Source organism: Pseudophryne corroboree, chromosome 2, assembly GCF_028390025.1.
Source record: "Pseudophryne corroboree isolate aPseCor3 chromosome 2, aPseCor3.hap2, whole genome shotgun sequence".
Taxonomy (NCBI): Eukaryota; Metazoa; Chordata; class Amphibia; order Anura; family Myobatrachidae; genus Pseudophryne; species Pseudophryne corroboree.
In genome coordinates, this window is record NC_086445.1 from 510,527,730 (window position 1) to 510,549,138 (window position 21,409).

At 41.0% G+C, this 21,409-nt stretch overlaps 1 protein-coding gene across 2 annotated transcripts in view; it reads right to left on the reverse strand.

The window, feature by feature from the left end:
- The window catches only part of CLTC (clathrin heavy chain), a 161,536-nt gene that overhangs the window by 133,412 nt on the left and 6,715 nt on the right, over window positions 1-21,409 (reverse strand). For both annotated transcript variants that reach the window (XM_063954051.1, XM_063954050.1), the window contains exon 2: window positions 6,401-6,608. In XM_063954051.1, the coding sequence (XP_063810121.1) occupies window positions 6,401-6,608 (208 nt within the window). The remainder of the gene's footprint in view (window positions 1-6,400; window positions 6,609-21,409) is intronic.

Sequence of the window (21,409 nt, forward strand, 5' to 3'; positions counted from 1 at the left end):
AGGACATTTGAATGGGACAAGCTCAAAGCAGGATGAATTATGTTTGCCAATTGTGGAACAGAGACTTCCATTGCCAACCTATTTCAGATGTAAGCTTTGGGTTAGATGTGGACTGTACATATTTCAAAAAATTAAATCTCAATGTATAGTAGGGATAGTAGTATAATGAAAACAGATGTCAACGAGCTGCTGCTAAAAAGGAGAGAGTCTTCTAAATCACCAAGTTATCTCAAAAGAGAAGGAGTGTCTTTAACATAGGGTGTGTACACACGGTGAGATCCCTGCTATGTTCGATTTTGACTATGCGATTTCCCTTGAACTCCCCCAGAGCCCAGATAGTACAGATTTTGACTATCTGTGCTTGAGATGTTGACTAAGTGCCAATTTTGACTATACTTTGTACTAGATTGTACACTAGATAGTCTAGATTGACTTGCCTGCACAGTCTATCTAGCCTTACGATACCGACCCCATGGGAGCGCGCATCGGGATCGAATCTGTATCGCAAGCTGCCTAGCACCATGAGATGTGCACTAACTTTTCATAAGATTTTGACTATATAGTCAAAATCTCACAGATTTATCTCACCGTATGTACACACCCATACACTCCATATCCACTGACCGTTTAGGGGATTGTGACTTAGGAATTCAGTAATCAGTTCAAATAGTTAATTGAGGTGATCTCTCTAGCAAATTAATTGAGGGATTCTTAGGCACTTGGGAATCGGCAAGCTAATTAGTCACTGCTATTTGTGCCCCTCATATGAACAATCTGGGGACTATTAAAAGGGCACCCATCAGAGTGCTTCAATAGTTGCTCCTATCAGATGCCCATTACTTTATAAGCGCCCAAAAGGGACACCTTTTGCACATTTCTATGCAAAGGCTGCGAGTAGAAATGTCAGTGCTGGCAGTGATGGCGTCCAAATGCAGAACAACTGAATTGATGCCGTCGAATGCCATATAGTGGCAGGCACCTAAAAACAAAACAATTGAATTGCGCCAAGTTTTTAACACACATGAACTGTGCTTATTCAAAGATGAATTGGATATCCTGATGTAAGTTATGCCATACTCTTCGTGTTGAGCCTGATTGAAATGTGCATTCCCTACATTTTTAAGACATGGGAAAAAAAGAAACAAAAAAATGTGAAAAGATAAATTCTTCTTTAACTGAAGTAACTTGACGTAACCTTCCTTTAGCAATATATATAATTGTATGCTTGTGACAGTCTCCTATAACAATAAAGCAGTGGCACATTTTAAAAAGTATAGGTAAATACACCAAGGGGATGCTAAATGGTTCTATAAGTGTTAGTTCAAAAATCTGCAGGATTTGGAGCGGCACATAAAATGTATTGTATGCAGTAACAGTACTTCAAAATAGTGAAGAAAAAAAAACTTGGGTAGACTGCAAAAGGGAATGGAAATAACCAGGTTCAGCAGTACTTATAAAAAGAAAGCATACATACAAAGTTGATTGTAAAAAAAAAACAAAAAAAAAAAAAACAACCACCTGTGCATTTCAGTTTTGTTTTTGTTTTTTAAAGGCAATTAACACTTACAGAATTTTCAAAATAAACATATATAAAAACACCAGAAAAAAAGTCTAAATAACCAGGTGTACAAAAGACATTAAGAGCCATTTACAAACATGCAAAAGTGCAATCCCACAATGCAAATGGTATACTGTGACATCACATGCCTACTTTGGAGCAAATGCACTTGCTTTTATGGGTAAGCGCATGGATCTGCAGGCCATGATGGCTGCACCTGCATAAGATGACACCATCAAATGGTAAGAGAAGGCTATCAGGGGAGTTTATGGTGAAAATTAGGCTTTATTTTACAGGACATGATTATTTAAATGAGCTGGCAGGGTTGCTTTTAGAGATGTAAAATTTTTACTGTAATTATATTCCATATAACGATTTAATCTCTATTCCAATTACGTGGTTTCATTGAACTAGCTTTCTTCCCTGACTGGGATTAGAGTACGATTTTTGGGTTTGCATGTTTTTCTCTATCTATGCCGTTTAATTTTTACAAAATTGACCTACTGTAACATGCCTTTGAGAACACATAGTAAGTGCATTTTGTGACTGAACTGCACAGCAAACTACACCAGTGACCGTAAGATCATCACAACAAATACAATTATGCACTCGGGGGGTGGGGTGGGGGGGTTGAATAGAAAAAAAGGACAGGATCTCAAACAAACATTTGGTGCTGTTGTGCCATGAGTCTCAAAGCATTGGTTTGTTTATAAAGGTATATAATGCTTTATACAGGTTGAGTATCCCTTATCCAAAATGCTTGGAACCAGAGGTATTTTGGATATGGGATTTTTCCGTATTTTGGAATAATTGCATACCATAATGAGATATCATGGTGATGGGACCTAAATCTAAGCACAGAATGCATTTATGTTACATATACACCTTATACACAGCCTGAAGGTCATTTTAGCCAATATTTTTTATAACTTTGTGCATTAAACAAAGTGTGTCTACATTCACACAATTTATTTATGTTTCATATACACCTTATACACACAGCCTGAAGGTCATTTAATACAATATTTTTAATAACTTTGTGTATTAAACAAAGTTTGTGTACATGGAGCCATCAGAAAACAAAGGTTTCACTATCTCACTCTCACTCAAAAAAGTCTGTATTTCGGAATATTTGGATATGGGATACTCAACCTGTATTTGCCATTCCTGAGTACATAACATACTTTCAACTGGGACCAGAACTGGGATCCCGGTACAGTTTTAGCAAATCACTTGATTTTCAAGGAGATATCATATTGATGAATGTGATAAAACTTATTACATTAAATTATGATGGATAATCTGTCAGAAACTCAAGTTTTAGTTAGCTACACTGTGCAGACCCAAGCTATTGGCATGATCGCCAATATTATGGAAGACTAGTGCACTGCCAACATGCAAGTAACAGGATTAATGTACAATTTGACAACACACCAGCAGTCTGAAGTTCAAATAATTTCCATTGTAATGGAGGCCTATCACCATGGCTGAAAAATGACCGCATAGGTAGGTTTACCATACCATCCCTTTAAACCAGAATGCTTATGGATTACACAGGTTCTGTGGCTGATTAAAACCAGGTGAAATGCAGTCTTGAAGCCAGACCCCCATAGAACCTGTGTAATTCATGTGTCCCAGTTTAATGGGATAGTATGGTAAGCCTACCCATAAGATGCATGATAATGGTCCTCCTACAACATAATCTAGAAAGGTCTGAACAATTTCAATCTGGCACTATGATTGCTTGGGGTACTTGCTGTGGTATCGCAATAAACTATGTCTAGCTAGCATACTGTAAGTCTGTTTTGCAATCACTTACCTAGAGACTATTTTCAGTAACCCATGATATCCTTATCTTCTATAGGCCCTCTGCCACTATTATTATGTAATTAACCTTTTCTAAGACCACAAGGATCACGACATAGTGGGAATGTAGGGACCTTGACATAACTGGAACATGGTCAGGCTCAGGTGACCGAAAAATAAGGGAGTGAGAGGAAAGAGACAAAACTCCATGTGACTGCTCATATAATATACAAAGGTGCTCATATAATATACAAAGAGCCAAGTTAATTAAAAAAAAAAATTAAAAAAAAATCTACAAAATGTATGAATTCTCTGTAATACACAACTGAGCAAAGAAACTTTTTTCGGGCCTTTAGGACTTGTACACACAGGCATTAATTTTATGCATGTAACGTGTGTTCTTAAAGCCTGATGAATGCACTTTATCACCAACAGTCAAAAGAAATTCTATCAGAATAGATCTGAACATATTTAGGTTCTGACAAGGACTCAGCTTCAATTTAAACTCTACCTGCAGTGTAACGCTCCGTACCATATAAATAGGGTCCCATGGAACGCTCATTAAAGTACACTAAAGGTGCAGGGAAGCTTTGAGAACACGATTCAAATGCGCTGTTAAAAGGGAGGACAGATGAAAAAGGTGTCTATGCTTTTAACAGTTTTTTTTTTTTTTCAGGCTGATGTGTATGAGCCCTTAAGGAACCAAAAGAATAAATACATTGTTTAACTAGTCTAGCATTTGACATCTAACACACTGACAAAGGGGAAATAGCAAGTGATCCACCAAACTTTGCTGCCAACATTATTACACCAGTTCCTGGTAAAACTGAAGTGTTCAAGTATTTCTTTGCCTTAGTTAAAGTAGAGGAGAGGTGTTTGAACAATAGCCATATTATTTATGGTTATATCCCAAACAATATGTAAAGCACATACGGGTAGAATGTAAAGCACAAGGGAAACATTAAGAATTAGACATTGTAAAAGCCATAGTCCTGCTAATAAAAAGCCTACATGTTTCTGATTCTATTTTTATCGTAAGAAGGAAAAATACTCCAGTTTTCAAAATGATGCTCGCAGTACTGAAATCACCAAATTTTTCGTTGACCAGCTCAAATAACTAAAGGGAATTCAGAACCAGTCAGTGGAGAAGATTAATTTATACTGATAGCTAGGGAAAGTACAGCTTCATCAGTTCAGTGAAGAACCAAAGCTTTTTTTACACCTATATTTATTGTTGAGTACCATTAAACAAAGAGAATCATACAGAAACACAAGCTTTATATATAAACAGGATAATGACTTATATAATCTAATTTGAAATAACTCACCATCTGCATACACACAAGAAGCATTAAAAATGTGACAAACAACAAAAGAATAATGCAACATTAAAAATATCAAATTTTAAATCACTGCCAGAAAGAAAGAAAAAAAAAACTAAAAAAAGAAAAAAACAATAACACTGCAAGTAAAGTCTAAAACAGTGAATACAAACACATTGGCATTTTTTTCTTAAAATATTTTGGAAGTCTTTGGTACTAAAACCTCTCCATGGTACGGAATAGTAATATGAATGGAGTTACTTGCTGTGTTAACTGAGCGACAATAGTGATTGTCACACAAATAGAGCACAATCAGCTCACAAAACAAGCTAGTAACATAAAATTATGCCCCTGTTGAAATAGCAGTAGGGCGGCATTGGTTCTACTTTAGGGTATGCAGTCATGGTGGTAACATCCGCCAGTGTTCAAAAAAAAAAAACCTTCCATAGGAGAAAACTATTAAAATAATAGACTACATAACAGCAGTTTACACAAGTGCCTGAAGGATCATTGTATCAGCTTATTGCATTTTTGTCCAACTTCTGTCTGTGAAACTGCTATGGTGTAATGGCATTTGACTTAAGACCAGCACATTTTCCATTGAGCAGAGTCCCCACTGGCTGATGTGGGACGACACATGACTACATAAATACTTGGGGACAAATTCAATTAAATGTAGCGCTGGGAAAGGGTTGGTAGGCTATTTAATCACTGCTCCTTTTACTAACGCGTTAACCCATAGAATCTGGAAAAAGTTCCCCAATCTATGGGTTAAATGTTCAGCCACACTCACGATCAGGTATTTAATGCAGATTTCTGTTCGAGCCTTCTCAGGCTCAAACTGAAATCCACGTTAGCTGCAGGCTATAATTGAATAACCTCTGGCAGATTAGTTAGTCCGCAGTAATTTACCACGGCTAACCCTAAGTGTTTTGAAGAAAAACAATTAACTATATAAAATTACTATATTAGATAGTTGTAACCAACTAATAACTATTCTGTTCACTGCATGTGTTCATGGCAAAGCAGACATACAGAACACAAGGTTTAAGAAGTGACATTGAAAAGAATAAGGGTAGATTTTATGTTAATCTAAAAACCACAACTGGAACCCAAGCACCACAGATAGTGGCAGGGTCTCCAATTGTTGTTTATACAGTCTATATTTTTAATGAAAACTAAAGTTACAATCATGCTTCTGTCATCTCTTTAAGCAAGATCTATACCTAAATAGCCAGTACAGAATCTGTTTTTCCTGCAAGCGTTTAGTTCATCACAGAACATACACAGAAAAAATCCAGCAGAACCAAACAAGAGAGTAATTTTGGCACTAAAGAGCATGGTTAAACTCTGCTGTCTTCCTACTTAACGTAGATAGTACTAAATGCAGGTAAGTTAACAGAAAGTTACAATATACTTCAAAAGCTTATAACTATTAAAAGCTTTAAAAAAAAAAAAAAAAACAACAACTAAGCAATTGAATCCAATAATTGCATCTCTACTTCTAGGTATTTTTGTTATTTTTTATCTTTCAGGGACAGGAAGCGCTTCATATCATTGCATTTAAAACCTCAAGAAGTGGAAGGAGCTAATACACAATTATTTATCTTTATAGGACATGGCAGTATTAGCTATAGTTTGCAACATACAGTTATCATCAGTAGTCTGTCTTTACAAGCCGCAGAAGAAGAGCAAGTCGCAATGAGAAAAATACCTTTTAAAGCTATGACTTTACTTGCTGGATTCATGATTGCGTTATCAGCTGATATGGGCCTACGGATAGGATTGGTAGGGTCATTCAGATCAATGATTACCACTTGGGCTTGCTCTCCAACCTTCTCTCTGATGCAGATGAACTTGTCAGACTCCATGGTTAGGGTACTGAAGCCGATGTTAGCTGGGTTAATACCCAGATTTTGGAGCTAAAGGAGAAAGAGAAAAAAAAAAAAAAAATTTACATTACAAGCCATGTTCTGGTTATCCTATTAAATGGGCGATATTCATTTAATGACCCCTATCGCGCTGATTGCGCCCATTGGTGTCCGGTTTAGCTATGTTAAAGCGGCTAAACCCAACTAAACTAATGATCGCAATTGGGAAAAGTGCTGTTTGGCCGCTCAAACGGATCACTTTTCACACATTTCAGCTCGCCACCGCCGGCAGGTGCGAGATGAAATGGAGACGCCGGCAGCCGATCGCATCTGAACGGAGCTACATTTGAATATCTCAGTTCGGCACATTCTAGTAGCTGCCGGCAACAAGAAGTTTAGAATCTCACCCATGGTATTTATAGGTTGTTATTTGGGACAGGATTCACTTCTGTTCGTCCTCATAGTCTATGATTGACAGCCACTAGCACTTGTTTTGCCTATTACACCGACCATAAATAATTTGAATTGGTCCTGGGCCACCAACCCAGGGCACTCCTGCAAGTGTCCTGAGGCACCCCAGCGTGCCACGGCACACAGTTTGCGAACCACTGCTCTAGTGTAAACTACTACACATGACATGGTTACATTAAATTAACCAGTTTAGGCGCAATACTATAGATTTGTTACATATTAGGTATACAAGATGAAAAGTAAGTGTGTTGGATGTCATGTCAACACTGATTAACTTGCTAGATTTAGGTTAATGGAAAAAGTACATAAAAAAATGTAGATTGTAAATGCAGAAGACTAATTTATAACTAGACGTAAAAAGCATTTTCTTTACTACCAACTATCACACCCACAAATTCTCTTGTAGACCTTCTGCACTTGTATGATATTAGATGAAAGGGTGTGTCTGTTCAACATTATTTTTCATTCATTCACTTATCAGTAAAAAGGCCTAACTATAGTTAAAATAAACCTGCAGCATACCAGATTACAACAGAAAAATGAGTCACATTCTCCTGAAGTGTAAAACGAAGTTGCTGAAAATAAACTGCCTCTTATGGGGCTGTCGGAAAATGAATAAATAATCTCACTCAAACCAATCGGCTCCTTTATAGCTTGCCCAAGAAAATCTATGGTTTAAGGGAGACCAAACCACAGGAGGTCATGCAAGGCCACATACTTTGTCTATTGACAGAGAGACCAAAGCATAAATAATCTGACCATGTTCTGACTTTATACAAGTGTCAGGCTCTTGTTCAGTAGAGCAAAGTTGTCTTCGAGAGGAGAACCTCCAAAACACCATTAATAGGAAATTAAAGAGAAAAACTCCTTTAAAGGTGGGTACACACTGGCCGATATATCGGCCGTTCTCTTGAACGACCGATATATCGCGGGTCAGTTGGCCAGTGTGTATGGCCGATATGTCTGAACTCCGTCGTTCACAGACATATCGCATCGGCCCCGCAGCGCAGATGACGGCCAATATATCTACCGATATTAGGGTTCCTTCTAGGCTGTTTCAGCAGGGTGCTGCACCCTGCCCATTTTTGAAATGTGAAAAAGCACCCTGCCCTTTTTCAGTGCACCCTGCAGGACCATAAATCGCCCCCTTGTATACAGAATGCAACAGTCAGAGTGCATGTTACAATGTTGTCGTCTACTCCTTGCCCACCTCTGAAATTGTGACACAATTTCTATCCTTAGCCAACTGGATGGCAGAGGAGGCACTGTAAATAACAGCACTCTGATAAAGAGAGAAAGACCAGGGTAAGCAGTGAGCATGTACTACTTACAGTATTTGCCTAGTAGAACAGACTTATTTTTTTCCTATATATTTTAACCCATTGTTTAACTTTTCTGTTTTATAACACATACAGATTATAACTACTTCAGCACTGGAAAATACATTTATAATTATCTACTTATGTATATGCTACAGCCGATCTTTCAAGAAGACTGGACATATACAGTAAGTACAGATGTTGGGTGTCATATGTATGCATGGGTATATGATAACTAAGGGCAAATGCGCTATGCTTTGTGCGCAAAATGTGCCGTCTTCAATGCTCAGCACCCTGCCCTAAAAAAATCCTAGAGTGAACACTAGATATATTGGCGCGTCGCTGTGTGTGCAGGGGGCGGTTGACCGACCACCCGTACACATGCTGCGACAGCCGGCGGTGATTGACAGCTGAACTGGGCGGGCGTGTGTACACGCCTGCCCAGTTCATGACATCAGTCCCCGACGGACCGGGCAGTGTGTATGCACAGCACACTGCCCGATTCATCCATAGATATATCTGCCCTATATCTATCAGTGTGTACCCACCTTAAAGACTAAAGCCAAACATCACAACCAGTCACAGAAATCCAATTTTTGCTCCAATCGGGGCCCCGATTAAAATACTGCTCACAGCAAGAAAAGAACACATTTTGCACATTTCAGCTCACCATCTCAAAAGCATATCCACTACTACGTGGTACAAAAGAATGTGGCTGTTCACTCAATGGTTTTTTTTTCCATGGCTGTAAGTAATGGGCGCCCGACAGAGAAATTCAATTGATGTCCCGATCGGGCGCTACCTTTCGCAGGTGCCCATTACCTATCACACTTGTTGTGCCCAAAAGCACCAGGTTTAGCCATATAAAAAGTGGTGAAATACATCTAAAGTACTGGTTTTCTTTAGGGGCAATGTAATTGCTATTTGGGCACTTGCTGGCAGCAATTCAATTGTTCTTGTCGCAAATGCATTGGGCACCAACATTTCTGCTTGCAGCCTCCTGAGGTTGCAAGCAAAAATGTGCTAATTGTGTCCCTTTTGTTCGTGCTGCGGGCAGTATTTTAGTCGGGTTTGTGTAGCTAAACCAGGTACTTTTGGGCGCGTCGGAAGTAATGGGCACCCAAAAAAACAATTGAATCTCACCACTGGACTTGTGACAACTGTTTGGCCATCGAAAAAGACCCGTTTAGACAGGCTTTTTAGATGCCCAAAACAATTGAATCTGCCCCAAGGATTGCTCCATCGGATGCACATCGCGTAAAGCAGGGCTTGACAAGTTTTCTAAAATCTAGGAGCCAAAAAGACCATAGCAAAAAAAATAAAAATAAATCTGAAACCTGTGTCCAATCTACCAATTTTAAGTACTAAAATTATGCATAAGAGAAAGATTCTGTATCTTAACCTTTGTTTCAAAACTATGAAAATGTCAGGATGGTAATAAAACAATTGTGCGGTTTGAAACCCACAACAGTTATACGTGTGTAAATGGCCTGCTAGTCCAATAATCCTAGTGGTGGCAGTGGCACAACACTGACTTTCATAGAAACCAGCAAGATTGGCTTGCAGTCCCCTAGGGAAAATTCTCATTATATGCAGATAGTGACTAAACACAGAAGCATTGCTATGTACGCCACAGTAAGCATAACCAATGCTACATTTCATCAAACTACACTTGCATCATCAGATGTCAGAGGTCAAAATGGTATGTAAAGAACTATGTATTACACAATGCCTAAATGAAACAAAAAAAAAAAAGATTCAGTGATATTTTTTGTTGTTTTCTTAAACACCACAAATAGTGATTCCCAACACTGAATTTGAATTTAGAACTATGGTAGGTTAAATACTTTGGCTAATTTCTAATTATACAGGTGCCTGCCACAAATGAAACATGAACTCTTGCCAACTCCTGCCACCTGTCATCCTAGAGATTTGGCCATTTAATTCACGAGTGAGTCAGAGAGCAGTGGAGGACAAAAGGCAGAAAAAATAAAAAATAAAACAAATTATATTGATATACAGATCACACATGAAAAAGCTGTTGTTGCTTCTGAAAAGAAAAAAATCATGATTCGAGCTCAAGCAAGAATTGTTTCAAATATGCTGACAGGGACTGGTACAATTTTTAATTTTTTTTTTTAAAGCCATCAGCTGATTCAGACACACCATGGTTCTTTGCAAGGAAGGACACATAACTGCTGATTAGGCTGCATTTTTTTAGCTGGAATAACCAACAACAGGATGTTAACCATTGTTCAACGGATTTCCCAGAGTTAAAAAAAAAGAAACTAAAAAAAACACACAAAAAAAACACCCGACCACCTCACTTGCACTTAGAAATCAAAGTCCATAAGTTGTTAATGCAGTGTGGCTTGTGCCTGCAGAGACAATTCATAAGCCTCCATAGATAAGGAATGGACATCCAAGTGACTCATGCTGCAATTATACTACACACCACAAAGCAGCATGGGGAAACTATAAGAAGCACAGGTGTACAAAACACAACCGTTTAAATTAAAGCACAGGTTCTCAAAGTCGGACCCCACACAGGACATGTTTTCCATGTCTCCTCACAGAATCACTAGTGAAATAATTAGTTCCACCTGATGTTTTAAAATGGGTCATTGAGTAATGAATACACCTGTGCACTAGCTGGGTGACCTCGAAAATTGTTACTTTCTGAAAAACTAATGAATACTAAATAAATTGTGAGAATACAATGAGAATTGAAAACTAAAAATTCTCATTGCACCATTTTTTTTTATGATGAATATGCCACTCTGTGAGGGGACCTGCAAAACATGCACTGTGTGGGGTCCTGAGGACTGAGTTGGAGAACCAGTGGTCTAAAGCATGCAAAAAGTGCAACATTGATTTTTCACTTAAACTCACACCTGTCTACGTAGCGGTCCATGACAAATGCGAACACTGGTCACTAGTTTTCTGGGATAGTTACTATGGAATAAGTTCTTCTTGATTGTTACATTTCCATTGGTCTTTCATCTAATGGCAGTGGGACGACGTGGCAGTGTGTAAGGGTCCATTGCCGGATCCCACACGGAAGGACCCGTTTCCAATTCCTGGGTGGGACCAGGCACTGCAATGTGAAAGGGGTATTACTGGTTCACAGAAGTGTGTTGGGAGATTTTGCTGCGTCTTTTGTGCTGTATATAAATCGACTGTGCAACTTCAATTCTCTGTACTCTGTAGTTGTAGTGCATTTAAATTTCTGACAAAATATATTAGGTAGTTATAAAAGAAGAAGTGGTTTGTTGAGACTCCCTAAAGCCCAGAAAAAGGTCCAAAACTGTAGGATCTAACAAAATGAAAGATGAATTATACACTATATAAAGTGATCACTTGGACAGCCCACAGGTATTTATCAATAAAATACCAAATACAAAGCTTATATTAGTTGGATCAGTTCTAAGGACACAACGCTGTTCAGGACAATATGTTCAAGAGTTCCATGTGAATATCCTCTCCATTGGATGTGTTCATGAAGGCAAAAACACAGGAGCGACAGCTTGACAGGAAGCAGTTAGTTTCCCAGCTGTCGCGATCCCGGCAGTCAGGAATACCGGTGGTCGGAATCCTGACTGGGGCCCGGAATCCCCACTCGGGGGTGGTCTATGCCACCCCCTGAGGAGAATAAATAAGCAAGTGGACACGCTGCGCTCGCCCACGGGATCCCAGCATCAGTCTTATGATAGTCGGGATCCCATACTGAATCCAGCTTAACAGCTCAGAGAAAGAATGAACTATCGAACCATACGGTTTTCTACACTGCAATATAAGTGACTGTATTGTAAGTGCAATACCACAGGAGTGATACTTTTGTGGTGATTTCATAACGGGCGTTTCCTTTGTTTTGTTTCGATCTATCAATTGCATGATACATTGGTGGAACACTCATTTCATTTTGTGCGATGGTGCGGCACACTTTCTAATGCAATGTTATTCTAAGCATTATTTTCCCCCTTCAAGAACAAATCCAATGGATAGGATATTCATTTTGGAACTCTTGAGCTTATTGTGCTAAACAGTGAGTGCTGTGCGCTTCAGACTGACCCAACTCAAACAGTTATGTCATATGTATTTGCACACCGACACAATGTTATTTTAGTTGTTTACTAAGACATATTTAACAGTTCTTTTTCAAGGGACCAAAAGTAATTGGACAATTGACTTAAGAGCTGTTTCATGGACAGGTCTGGTGTATTCCTTTATCAATTAAGCAGGTAAAATGTCTGGAGTTGATTACAAGTGTGGCATTGCATTAGGAAGCGGTTGGTGTGAACCCACAACATGTGGCCAATGAGCCTTTAATGCAAGTGAAACAGGTCATCCTTAAGGTGTGTACACACGGTGAGATTTTTTTTTTGCTATTTTGACTATATAGTCAAAATCGCAAAGAAAGTTAGTGCAGATCTCAAGGTGAAAGTCACCTTGCGATCCCGATGTGTGGTCCCGTGAGGTTGGTATGGCAAGCCCAGATAGTCAAAATTGACTTTGCTTGCACAGTCTATCTAGTATAAAAGTATAGTCAAAACTGACACATAGCCAAAATCGTACATAGTATCGCAAGCACAGTCATCTAGGCTTGTGATACCGACCTAGACCCTATCACACAATGAGAATCGGGGTTTAGCCAGAATCTCACCGTGTGTACACACCTTTAGGCTGCAAAACAAACAATCCATCAGAGAGATTGCGGGCACCTTAGGAGTGGCAAACACTGTTTGGTACATTCTGCTATTAAAAAAAAAAAAAACACACACACCACACACACACACACACCAGAACATGCTGGGAAGTTCGGCAACACATAAAGGCCTGAACATTCACGGAACACAATAGTGGAATGATCCCTTCCATGGTAAGGGAAATACACTTTACAACATCCAGCCAAGTGAAGAACACTCACCAGAAGGTAGGATTATTATTAGTGTTCATTCTAGCATCCTGCATCTTTCAAAACCTGTGCAGTTCCTCTTTTTTGCTTGGGGTGTCGCTCTCTGCTTTGGTGCTTCTAGCAGTCTGGTCTGTAGCTCAGCACTGAGATGCAGACTAGACAGTGCTAGAAGCTCCACAGCAGAGAGACAGCCCAGGAGGAAAAAAGGAACTGCACACGTTTTGAAAGCTGCAGGGTGCTAGAATGAACACTAATTATCTAAGTCTACCATAAAGAGAAGACTTCACAAAAGTAAATACAGAGGTTTTCACCACAAGGCGCAAACAATTCATAAGCCTCAAAAATGGAAAAGGCCAGATTAGATTTAGCCACACAACTTCTAAAAACCACACCCTGGTTCTGGGACAGCATTCTTTGGACAGCTGAAACGACGACCAACCTGATCAACCTGTACCAGAAAGACTGGAAGAAAAAAAAAAAAAACATGGAGAAGATATGGAATGACCCAAAGCATACCACATCTTCTGAAAAAGACGGTGGAGGCAGTGTGATGGCATGTTCCTGCATGACTTCCAATGGCACTGGGTTACTTGCGTTTATTGATGATGTGACAGAAGACAGAAGCAGCCAGATGAAATCTGAAGTGTATAGAGATATACTGTCTGCTTAGATACAGTCACATTTTGAAAAGTTGATAGGATGGTGCTTCACAGGTGGAAAATGACCCAAAACATACTGCGAAAACAACCCAGCAGTTTTTAAGGCAAAGAAGTAAAATATTCTGCAATGGCTGAGTTAATCACTTGATCTCAACTTGAGTGAGCACGCATTTCACTTGTGAATACAATACTAAAAGGCAGAAACACACAAACAACTGAAGACAGCTGCAGTAAAGGCCTAGCAAAGCATAATAAAAAGGAGGAAACCATCATTCATACCCCTTTTACACTCGCAGTGAAGTTCATTCCCGGGAATGTGTCCCGGTATATTTGCCGGGACACATTCCCGGGAATGACCCTTTCACATTAGCGGGCTGACCCGGCATATTGCTGGGTCAGTGACGTCACCGCTGAGTCTCCCAGAGGCGGTGCTTGGAGATAATCTTCTCCAAGCACCGCCTCCTCCTATGAAGAGAACGGGTGCCGGGTCGCCTTGACCCGGTGTACCCGTTTACACTGCCAGCTTCCCGGGACGGTCCCGGGTTCAACCTTGGTCGAGACCTGGGATGAAATCCCGGGATGCTCGTCCCGGGAAATGGACCCTGTACCTATTCACACTGAGAAAAATCCCGGGATGATGCGCGTTCACGTGCAATATCCCGGGATTTTTCTGCGAGTGTAAAAGGGGTATTAGTGATGTCTATGGATTCCAGAGTTCAGGCAGTCACTGCCTGTAAAGGGTTCTCAACAAAGTATTAAAAATCAACATTTTATTTAGGATTATGTTTACATTGGAGCCCCTGAAAACAGGGGATGGAATAAAAATGATTGCAATTCCTAAAAGTTTCATGCAATATTTTTTTTCAACCCCTCAAATTAAAGCTGAAAGTCTGCACTTCTGTTTCACCTCCATTGTTTAATTTCAAATTAGTTGTAGTGGCTTACAGAGCGAAAATTAGGATAACTGTGTCAGAGTCTAAATATATATGGAGCCAACTGTATATGCTGTGAAGAATCCAGCATATTGGGGCAGATGTATTAACCTGGAGAAGGCATAAGGAAGTTATAAACCAGTGATATGTGCTAGGTGATAAACCCACCAGCCAATCAGCTCCAATATTTAAATTAACAGTTGGGATCTGATTGGCTGCTGCCTTTATCACCTTGCACATATCACTGGTTTATCACTTCCTTATGCCTTCTCCAGGTTAATACATCTGCCCCATTGAACTAATGATGGCAAATATGTCGACGTAGTGTCTAACCAACAGAGCAGACTATTTTTTAAGCATACACTTACAAGTTGGCTGCATAATATGTCGGGCCATACATCACAACTGGGAAGGCATATAATTTGCCAGCCCAGAAGTGAAGTTATTGTTGGCAGCTCCTGCTGCTGGCATATGATAAGGTCGGCCTTACACATGGCCAGACGTGCCAATATATCTGCAAGATACAGCAGCATCGACTGTGCTGCAGGGCCAATCTGATATGTCTGTGAACGATGATGCACTATAGATATAGAATTTGTCGCTCAAATTAACAATACATCTTTCTAGTATCAACCCAGCATTAGGCAGCATTTCTCAAGGGAAATCTAACAGTTAATGTTTTCTAGGTCTCCTTGCTAGAGAATAGGTGTATTCATTACTGGTTGACATTTCAAAAGATCCATAAGAGGTGCTAATTATTTCATTTGTGATTCTGGCCCAAATGAATTAAGCCTTAACAAGAGAAAGTGGAGATGGATAAAGAGTGATAAATGACCAGCCAATCAGCTTCTAACTGCCATGTAACAGGCTATGGGGCAGATGTATTAAGCATGGAAAAATTATAAAGAAGTTATAAAAACAGTGTTAAGTGTAAGGTGATAACGCACCAGCCAATCATTAAGGTTTGAAAAATGACAGTTAGGAGATGATTGGCTGGTTCGTTATCACCTTCCACTTATCACTGCTTTATCACTTCTCCAGGCTTAATACATATGCCCCTAGGTTTGAAAAATGACAGGAGCTGGTTGGCTAATAATTTATCACACTTTTAGGTAAATGTATAATAGCGGCACTTCCTGCTTCGCCTCATCATCAACAAGATGTATTAACAACTTGTCTGCCAAAGCTTTCGCTCCCCCCCTTCGGAGATGTCCTCCGAGCACACAGTGCATTAGCTCAGAACTGACGCGCTGTGTCTCCCTGTCTGTTAGATAACAGCGCCGATATGGACAGACTGTGCCCACACCGCAGCCATCATACATGCGGGAGAAGTGGTATAGCGCACATAACGTGCGCTGATACCGCTTCTCCCCCATATCGCAGGGTTATACATTTACACCATAATCCATCTTCACTATCACTTTTTAAGGCTTAATATATCTGGGCTTTGGGATTCTGTGAGGAGACCTGGAAATAAAATGCACAGTTATGGGCCCTACACACTGGTCCATACCAGTGAAAGATATGAACGATCTTGTTCATTAATGAAGATACCATTTCATATCTTTCAGTGTGTAGGCATCAACGATGAGCGGCCCCGCGCTCGTTCATTGCTGGTGCCGGCAAACATGCAGGCCAATATGGACAATCTCGACCATATTATCTTGAAGTGCTATGGAGCCGGGTGACAGGGGTAGTGAAGAAACTTCACTCCCCACCCACAGCCGGGTCACCCGTCGGGCAGCTCGGCGGCAAGTTGCTAGGTGTGTAGGGGGTCCTTTAGAGATCCCCATGAACAGGCATTAGGAAACCCTGCTCAGGCTCACATTTAACACCTACTGATAAGCTTTTTCATCTTGGAAAAATAGGGGTATTTTAATAATTTTTTTAATAAGTAGTAAGCCCGCTGAGAATACATTTCACTGATACTTTGATGCATCCTATTGGTTCACTTTACTGATTGAGGATGTACAAGACTTTCCATTTTGAAAATTCTCAACCCCTCCACAAGACACTCACTGTTGTTATCTAATACACAAGACGGTGAATATGTCAGCTGAGAGAGGAGTGGTTAAGTGGTAAGATGGAGAGGACAAACTGCCTTGCTGTACCTCTGCAGTGAATGTAGCAATATTATATTTATTAAAAGGAATAAAGTGAAACTATCAGCAAAATTGATTCTAGTATTTAATAATCAAAGAATAATACAACCTACAGGATATGTACTGGATAAAACCTTTTTGTTTAAGGTCATATTAATTCCACCTTGAAAGATGGTTTCATAGGATCGGTTCATAAGTGTAAACAGCTCAGTTCCCATGGATTGTTAAAATCTATACGGAAAAACTAATTTGATACATGAGGATAATTGCTACAAACTGGAACAGCCAGATTTCAAAAGTAAGATCTTTATTATTCCAGAGAATGCAGTATATGTGCCGAATATATAAACATCCTATGGTGCTATCCTGCAGAACTGCTCACAGCTATTTACTATTATATTGGTTATCAGCCACTAACAAATGAATGAAAACTAAACCAAAAAAAATGGATAGTATCTTATGTGTTCAAAACCACAACAATGTTACTATACTATGTAATAAAGTTTCTAGAATGTGGTACAATGTATTTCCAACACATGACCTACCAGAATAATAGATTGCACTAGGATAATGTATTAAAAAGAGCATGGCAACACATCTAAAGTACTTTGGCTTTCATGAGTTATCTATTTACTCAAAATAAATGAGCGCTAAAAGGCTTGCTCCGAATAGTATAGCTATTTTGCAGAGCTCTTTCAGTAATCTTAAAAGGAACATGGAAACTAAAGCTCACTTAAGTCAACAGATGGCTGTAGCTGAAATCATGGAACAACAAATAATTTAACGTACGATTTCATTAAGATAGCATTTGTTTATTCAGTGTAAAATATTAGTGACAACCTTTACGGTGAGATCCTTGCTATGCCCGATTTTCACTTGCGATTTCCCTTGCACTCCCCGGAGCCCAGCACCACCGATTTTGTCTAACTTTTCTTGAAATATGGACTATGGGGTTGATTCAATTCGGCAACAGTTGAATAGCGCCGGGAATTAGCTCCCGACGCTATTCAATTCAGCTCCAGTTAAGTCGGCGATGGCCCGTTCTCGCCGACTTAACAGGTAGTTTTGTTGGGAGAACGGGCATTCTCCGACTTAACTACCCGCGGCGATGCTGATTCCCGACAGAATCAGCCTCGCGGCAGCACTTTTGTCAGGTTTCTTCTCTCATCCCCCGGGGATGAGAGAAGAATTCCCGACAATTGAGGGTCAGTCGTCGCTGTATTGAATAGCGCCGGGAGCAAACTCCCGGCGCTATTCAACTGTTGCCGAATTGAATCGACACCTATGTGTGCTTACGATTTTGTCTTATTGTGAGATTTTGGCTTATGTGAGATGTCATTGACGTGAGATTAACTGGACAGTAAACCGATCTAGCAAGGATTGACTTGCCTGCACAGTCTATCTATTCTTGCGATGCTGACCTGGCGGGACTGCGCATCGGGATCGCAAGGTGACTTTCACCTTGCGATCTGCACTAACTTGTCTTGCGATTTTGACTATATAGTCAAAATCGAAAGAAAATACCTCACCATGTGCGCGCACACCCTAATAGAAAAGCTATTTTATTTCTACACATAGAAAAAATAAGAATTTACTCACCGGTAATTCTATTTCTCGTAGTCCGTAGTGGATGCTGGGAACTCCGTAAGGACCATGGGGAATAGCGGGCTCCGAAGGAGGCTGGGCACTCTAGAAAGATCTTAGACTACCTGGTGTGCACTGGCTCCTCCCACTATGACCCTCCTCCAAGCCTCAGTTAGGTACTGTGCCCGGACGAGCGTACACAATAAGGAAGGATTTTGAATCCCGGGTAAGACTCATACCAGCCACACCAATCACACCGTACAACTCGTGATATGAAACACAGTTAACAGTATGAAACAATAGAGCCTCTCAACAGATGGCTCAACAATAACCCGATTTAGTTAACCATAACTATGTACAAGTATTGCAGATAAACCGCACTTGGGATGGGCGCCCAGCATCCACTACGGACTACGAGAAATAGAATTACCGGTGAGTAAATTCTTATTTTCTCTAACGTCCTAGTGGATGCTGGGAACTCCGTAAGGACCATGGGGATTATACCAAAGCTCCCAAACGGGCGGGAGAGTGCGGATGACTCTGCAGCACTGAATGAGAGAACTCCAGGTCCTCCTCAGCCAGGGTATCAAATTTGTAGAATTTTTGCAAACGTGTTTGCCCCTGACCAAGTAGCTGCTCGGCAAAATTGTAAAGCCGAGACCTCTCGGGCAGCCGCCCAAGATGAGCCCACCTTCCTTGTGGAATGGGCATTGACAGATTTTGGCTGTGGCAGGCCTGCCACAGTATGTGCAAGCTGAATTGTACTACAAATCCAACGAGCAATAGTCTGCTTAGAAGCAGGAGCACCCAGCTTGTTAGGTGCATATAGGATAAACAGCGAGTCAGATTTTCTGACTCTAGCCGTTCTGGAAACATATATTTTCAGTGCCCTGACAACGTCTAGCAACTTGGAGTCCTCCAAGTCCCTAGTAGCCTAGGCACCACAATAGGCTGGTTCAGGTGAAACGCTGACACCACCTTTGGGAGAAACTGGGGACGAGTCCTCAATTCTGCCCTATCCATATGGAAAATCAAATAAGGGCTTTTACAAGACAAAGCCGCCAACTTTGATACTCGCCTGGCAGAAGCCAAGGCCAATAACATAACCACCTTCCACGTGAGATATTTCAGATCCACGGTTTTTAGTGGTTCAAACCAATGTGATTTTAAGAAACTCAACACCACGTTGAGATCCCAAGGTGCCACAGGAGGCACAAACGGGGGCTGACTCTGCAGCACTCCTTTTATAAATGTCTGAACTTCAGGTACTGAAGCTAGTTCTTTTTGAAAGAAAATCGACAGAGCCGAGATCTGTACCTTAATGGAACCCAATTTAAGGCCCATAGTCACTCCTGCTTGCAGGAAATGCAGAAATCGACCTAGTTGAAATTCCTCTGTTGGGGCCCTTCTTGAAGTTCTGGGTACCAAGCTCTTCTTGGCCATCCACGAGTATCGTTCTTACTCCTCGCCTTCTTATTATTCTCAGTACCTTTGGTATGAGAGGCAGAGGGGAGAACACATAAACCGACTGGTACACCCACGGTGTTACCAGAGCGTCCATAGCTATCGCCTGAGGGTCCCTTGACCCGGTGCAATATCTTTTATAGCTTTTTGTTGAGGCGGGACGCCATCATGTCCACCTGTGGCCTTTCCCAATGGTGTACAATCCTATTGGAAGACTTCTGGAGGAAGTCCCCATTCTCCCGGGTGGAGGTCGTGTCTGTTGAGAAGATCTGCTTCCCAGTTGTCCACTCCGGGAATGAACACTGCTGACAGTGCTAACACATGATTTTCCGCCTATCGGAGAATCCTTGTGGCTTCTGCCATCGCCATCCTGCTTCTTGTGCCGCCCTGTTGGTTTACATGGGCGACTGCCGTGATGTTGTCTGATTGGATCAGTACCGGCTGGTTTTGAAGCAGAGGCCTTGCCGGCCTCAGGGCATTGTAAATGGCCCTCAGGTCCAGAATATTTATGTGTAGGGAAATAACCTGACTTGACCAAAGTCCCTGGAAATTTCTTCCCTGTGTGACTGCCTCCCAGCCTCAAAGGCTGGAATCCATGGTCACTAGGACCTAGTCCTGTATGCCGAACCTGCGGCCCTCTCGAAGATGGGCACTCTGCAGCCACCACCGTAGAGATACCCTGGTCCTTGGAGACAGGGTTATCAGCCTATGCATCGGAAGATGCGATCCGGACCACTTGTCCAACAGGTCCCTCTGAAAAGTTCTTGTATGGAACCTGCCTAATGGGATTGCTTCGTAGGAAGCTACCATTTTTCCCAGGACTCGCGTGCAATGATGCACCGCTACCTATTTTGGCTTCAGGAGGTCTCTGACTAGAGATGACAACTCCTTGGCTTTCTCCTCCGGGAGAAACACTATTTCTGGTTTATGTCCAGAACCATCCCCAGGAACAGTAGACGTGTCATAGGAACCAGCTGTGACTTTGGACTGTTTAGAATCCAACCATGCTGTTGTAGCACTTTCCAAAATAGTGCTACTCCGACTACCAACTGCTCCTTGGACCTCGCCCTTATAACGAGATTGTCCAAGTACGGGATAATTACAACTCCCTTTTTTTTTTTTGAAGGAGTATCAACATTTCGGCCATTACCTTGATAAAACACCCTCGGTGCCATGTACAGTCCAAACGGCAGTGTCTGGACTTGGTAATGGAAATCCTGTACCACAAATCTGAGGTACTCCTGGCGAGGATGGTAAATGGGGACATGCAGGTAAGCATCCTTGATGTCCCAGGATACCATGTAATCCCCCTCGTCCAGGCTTGGAATAACCGCCCTGAGCGATTCCATCTTGAACTTGAATTTTTGTGTTCAAGGATTTTAAATATAAAATGGGTCACACCGAAC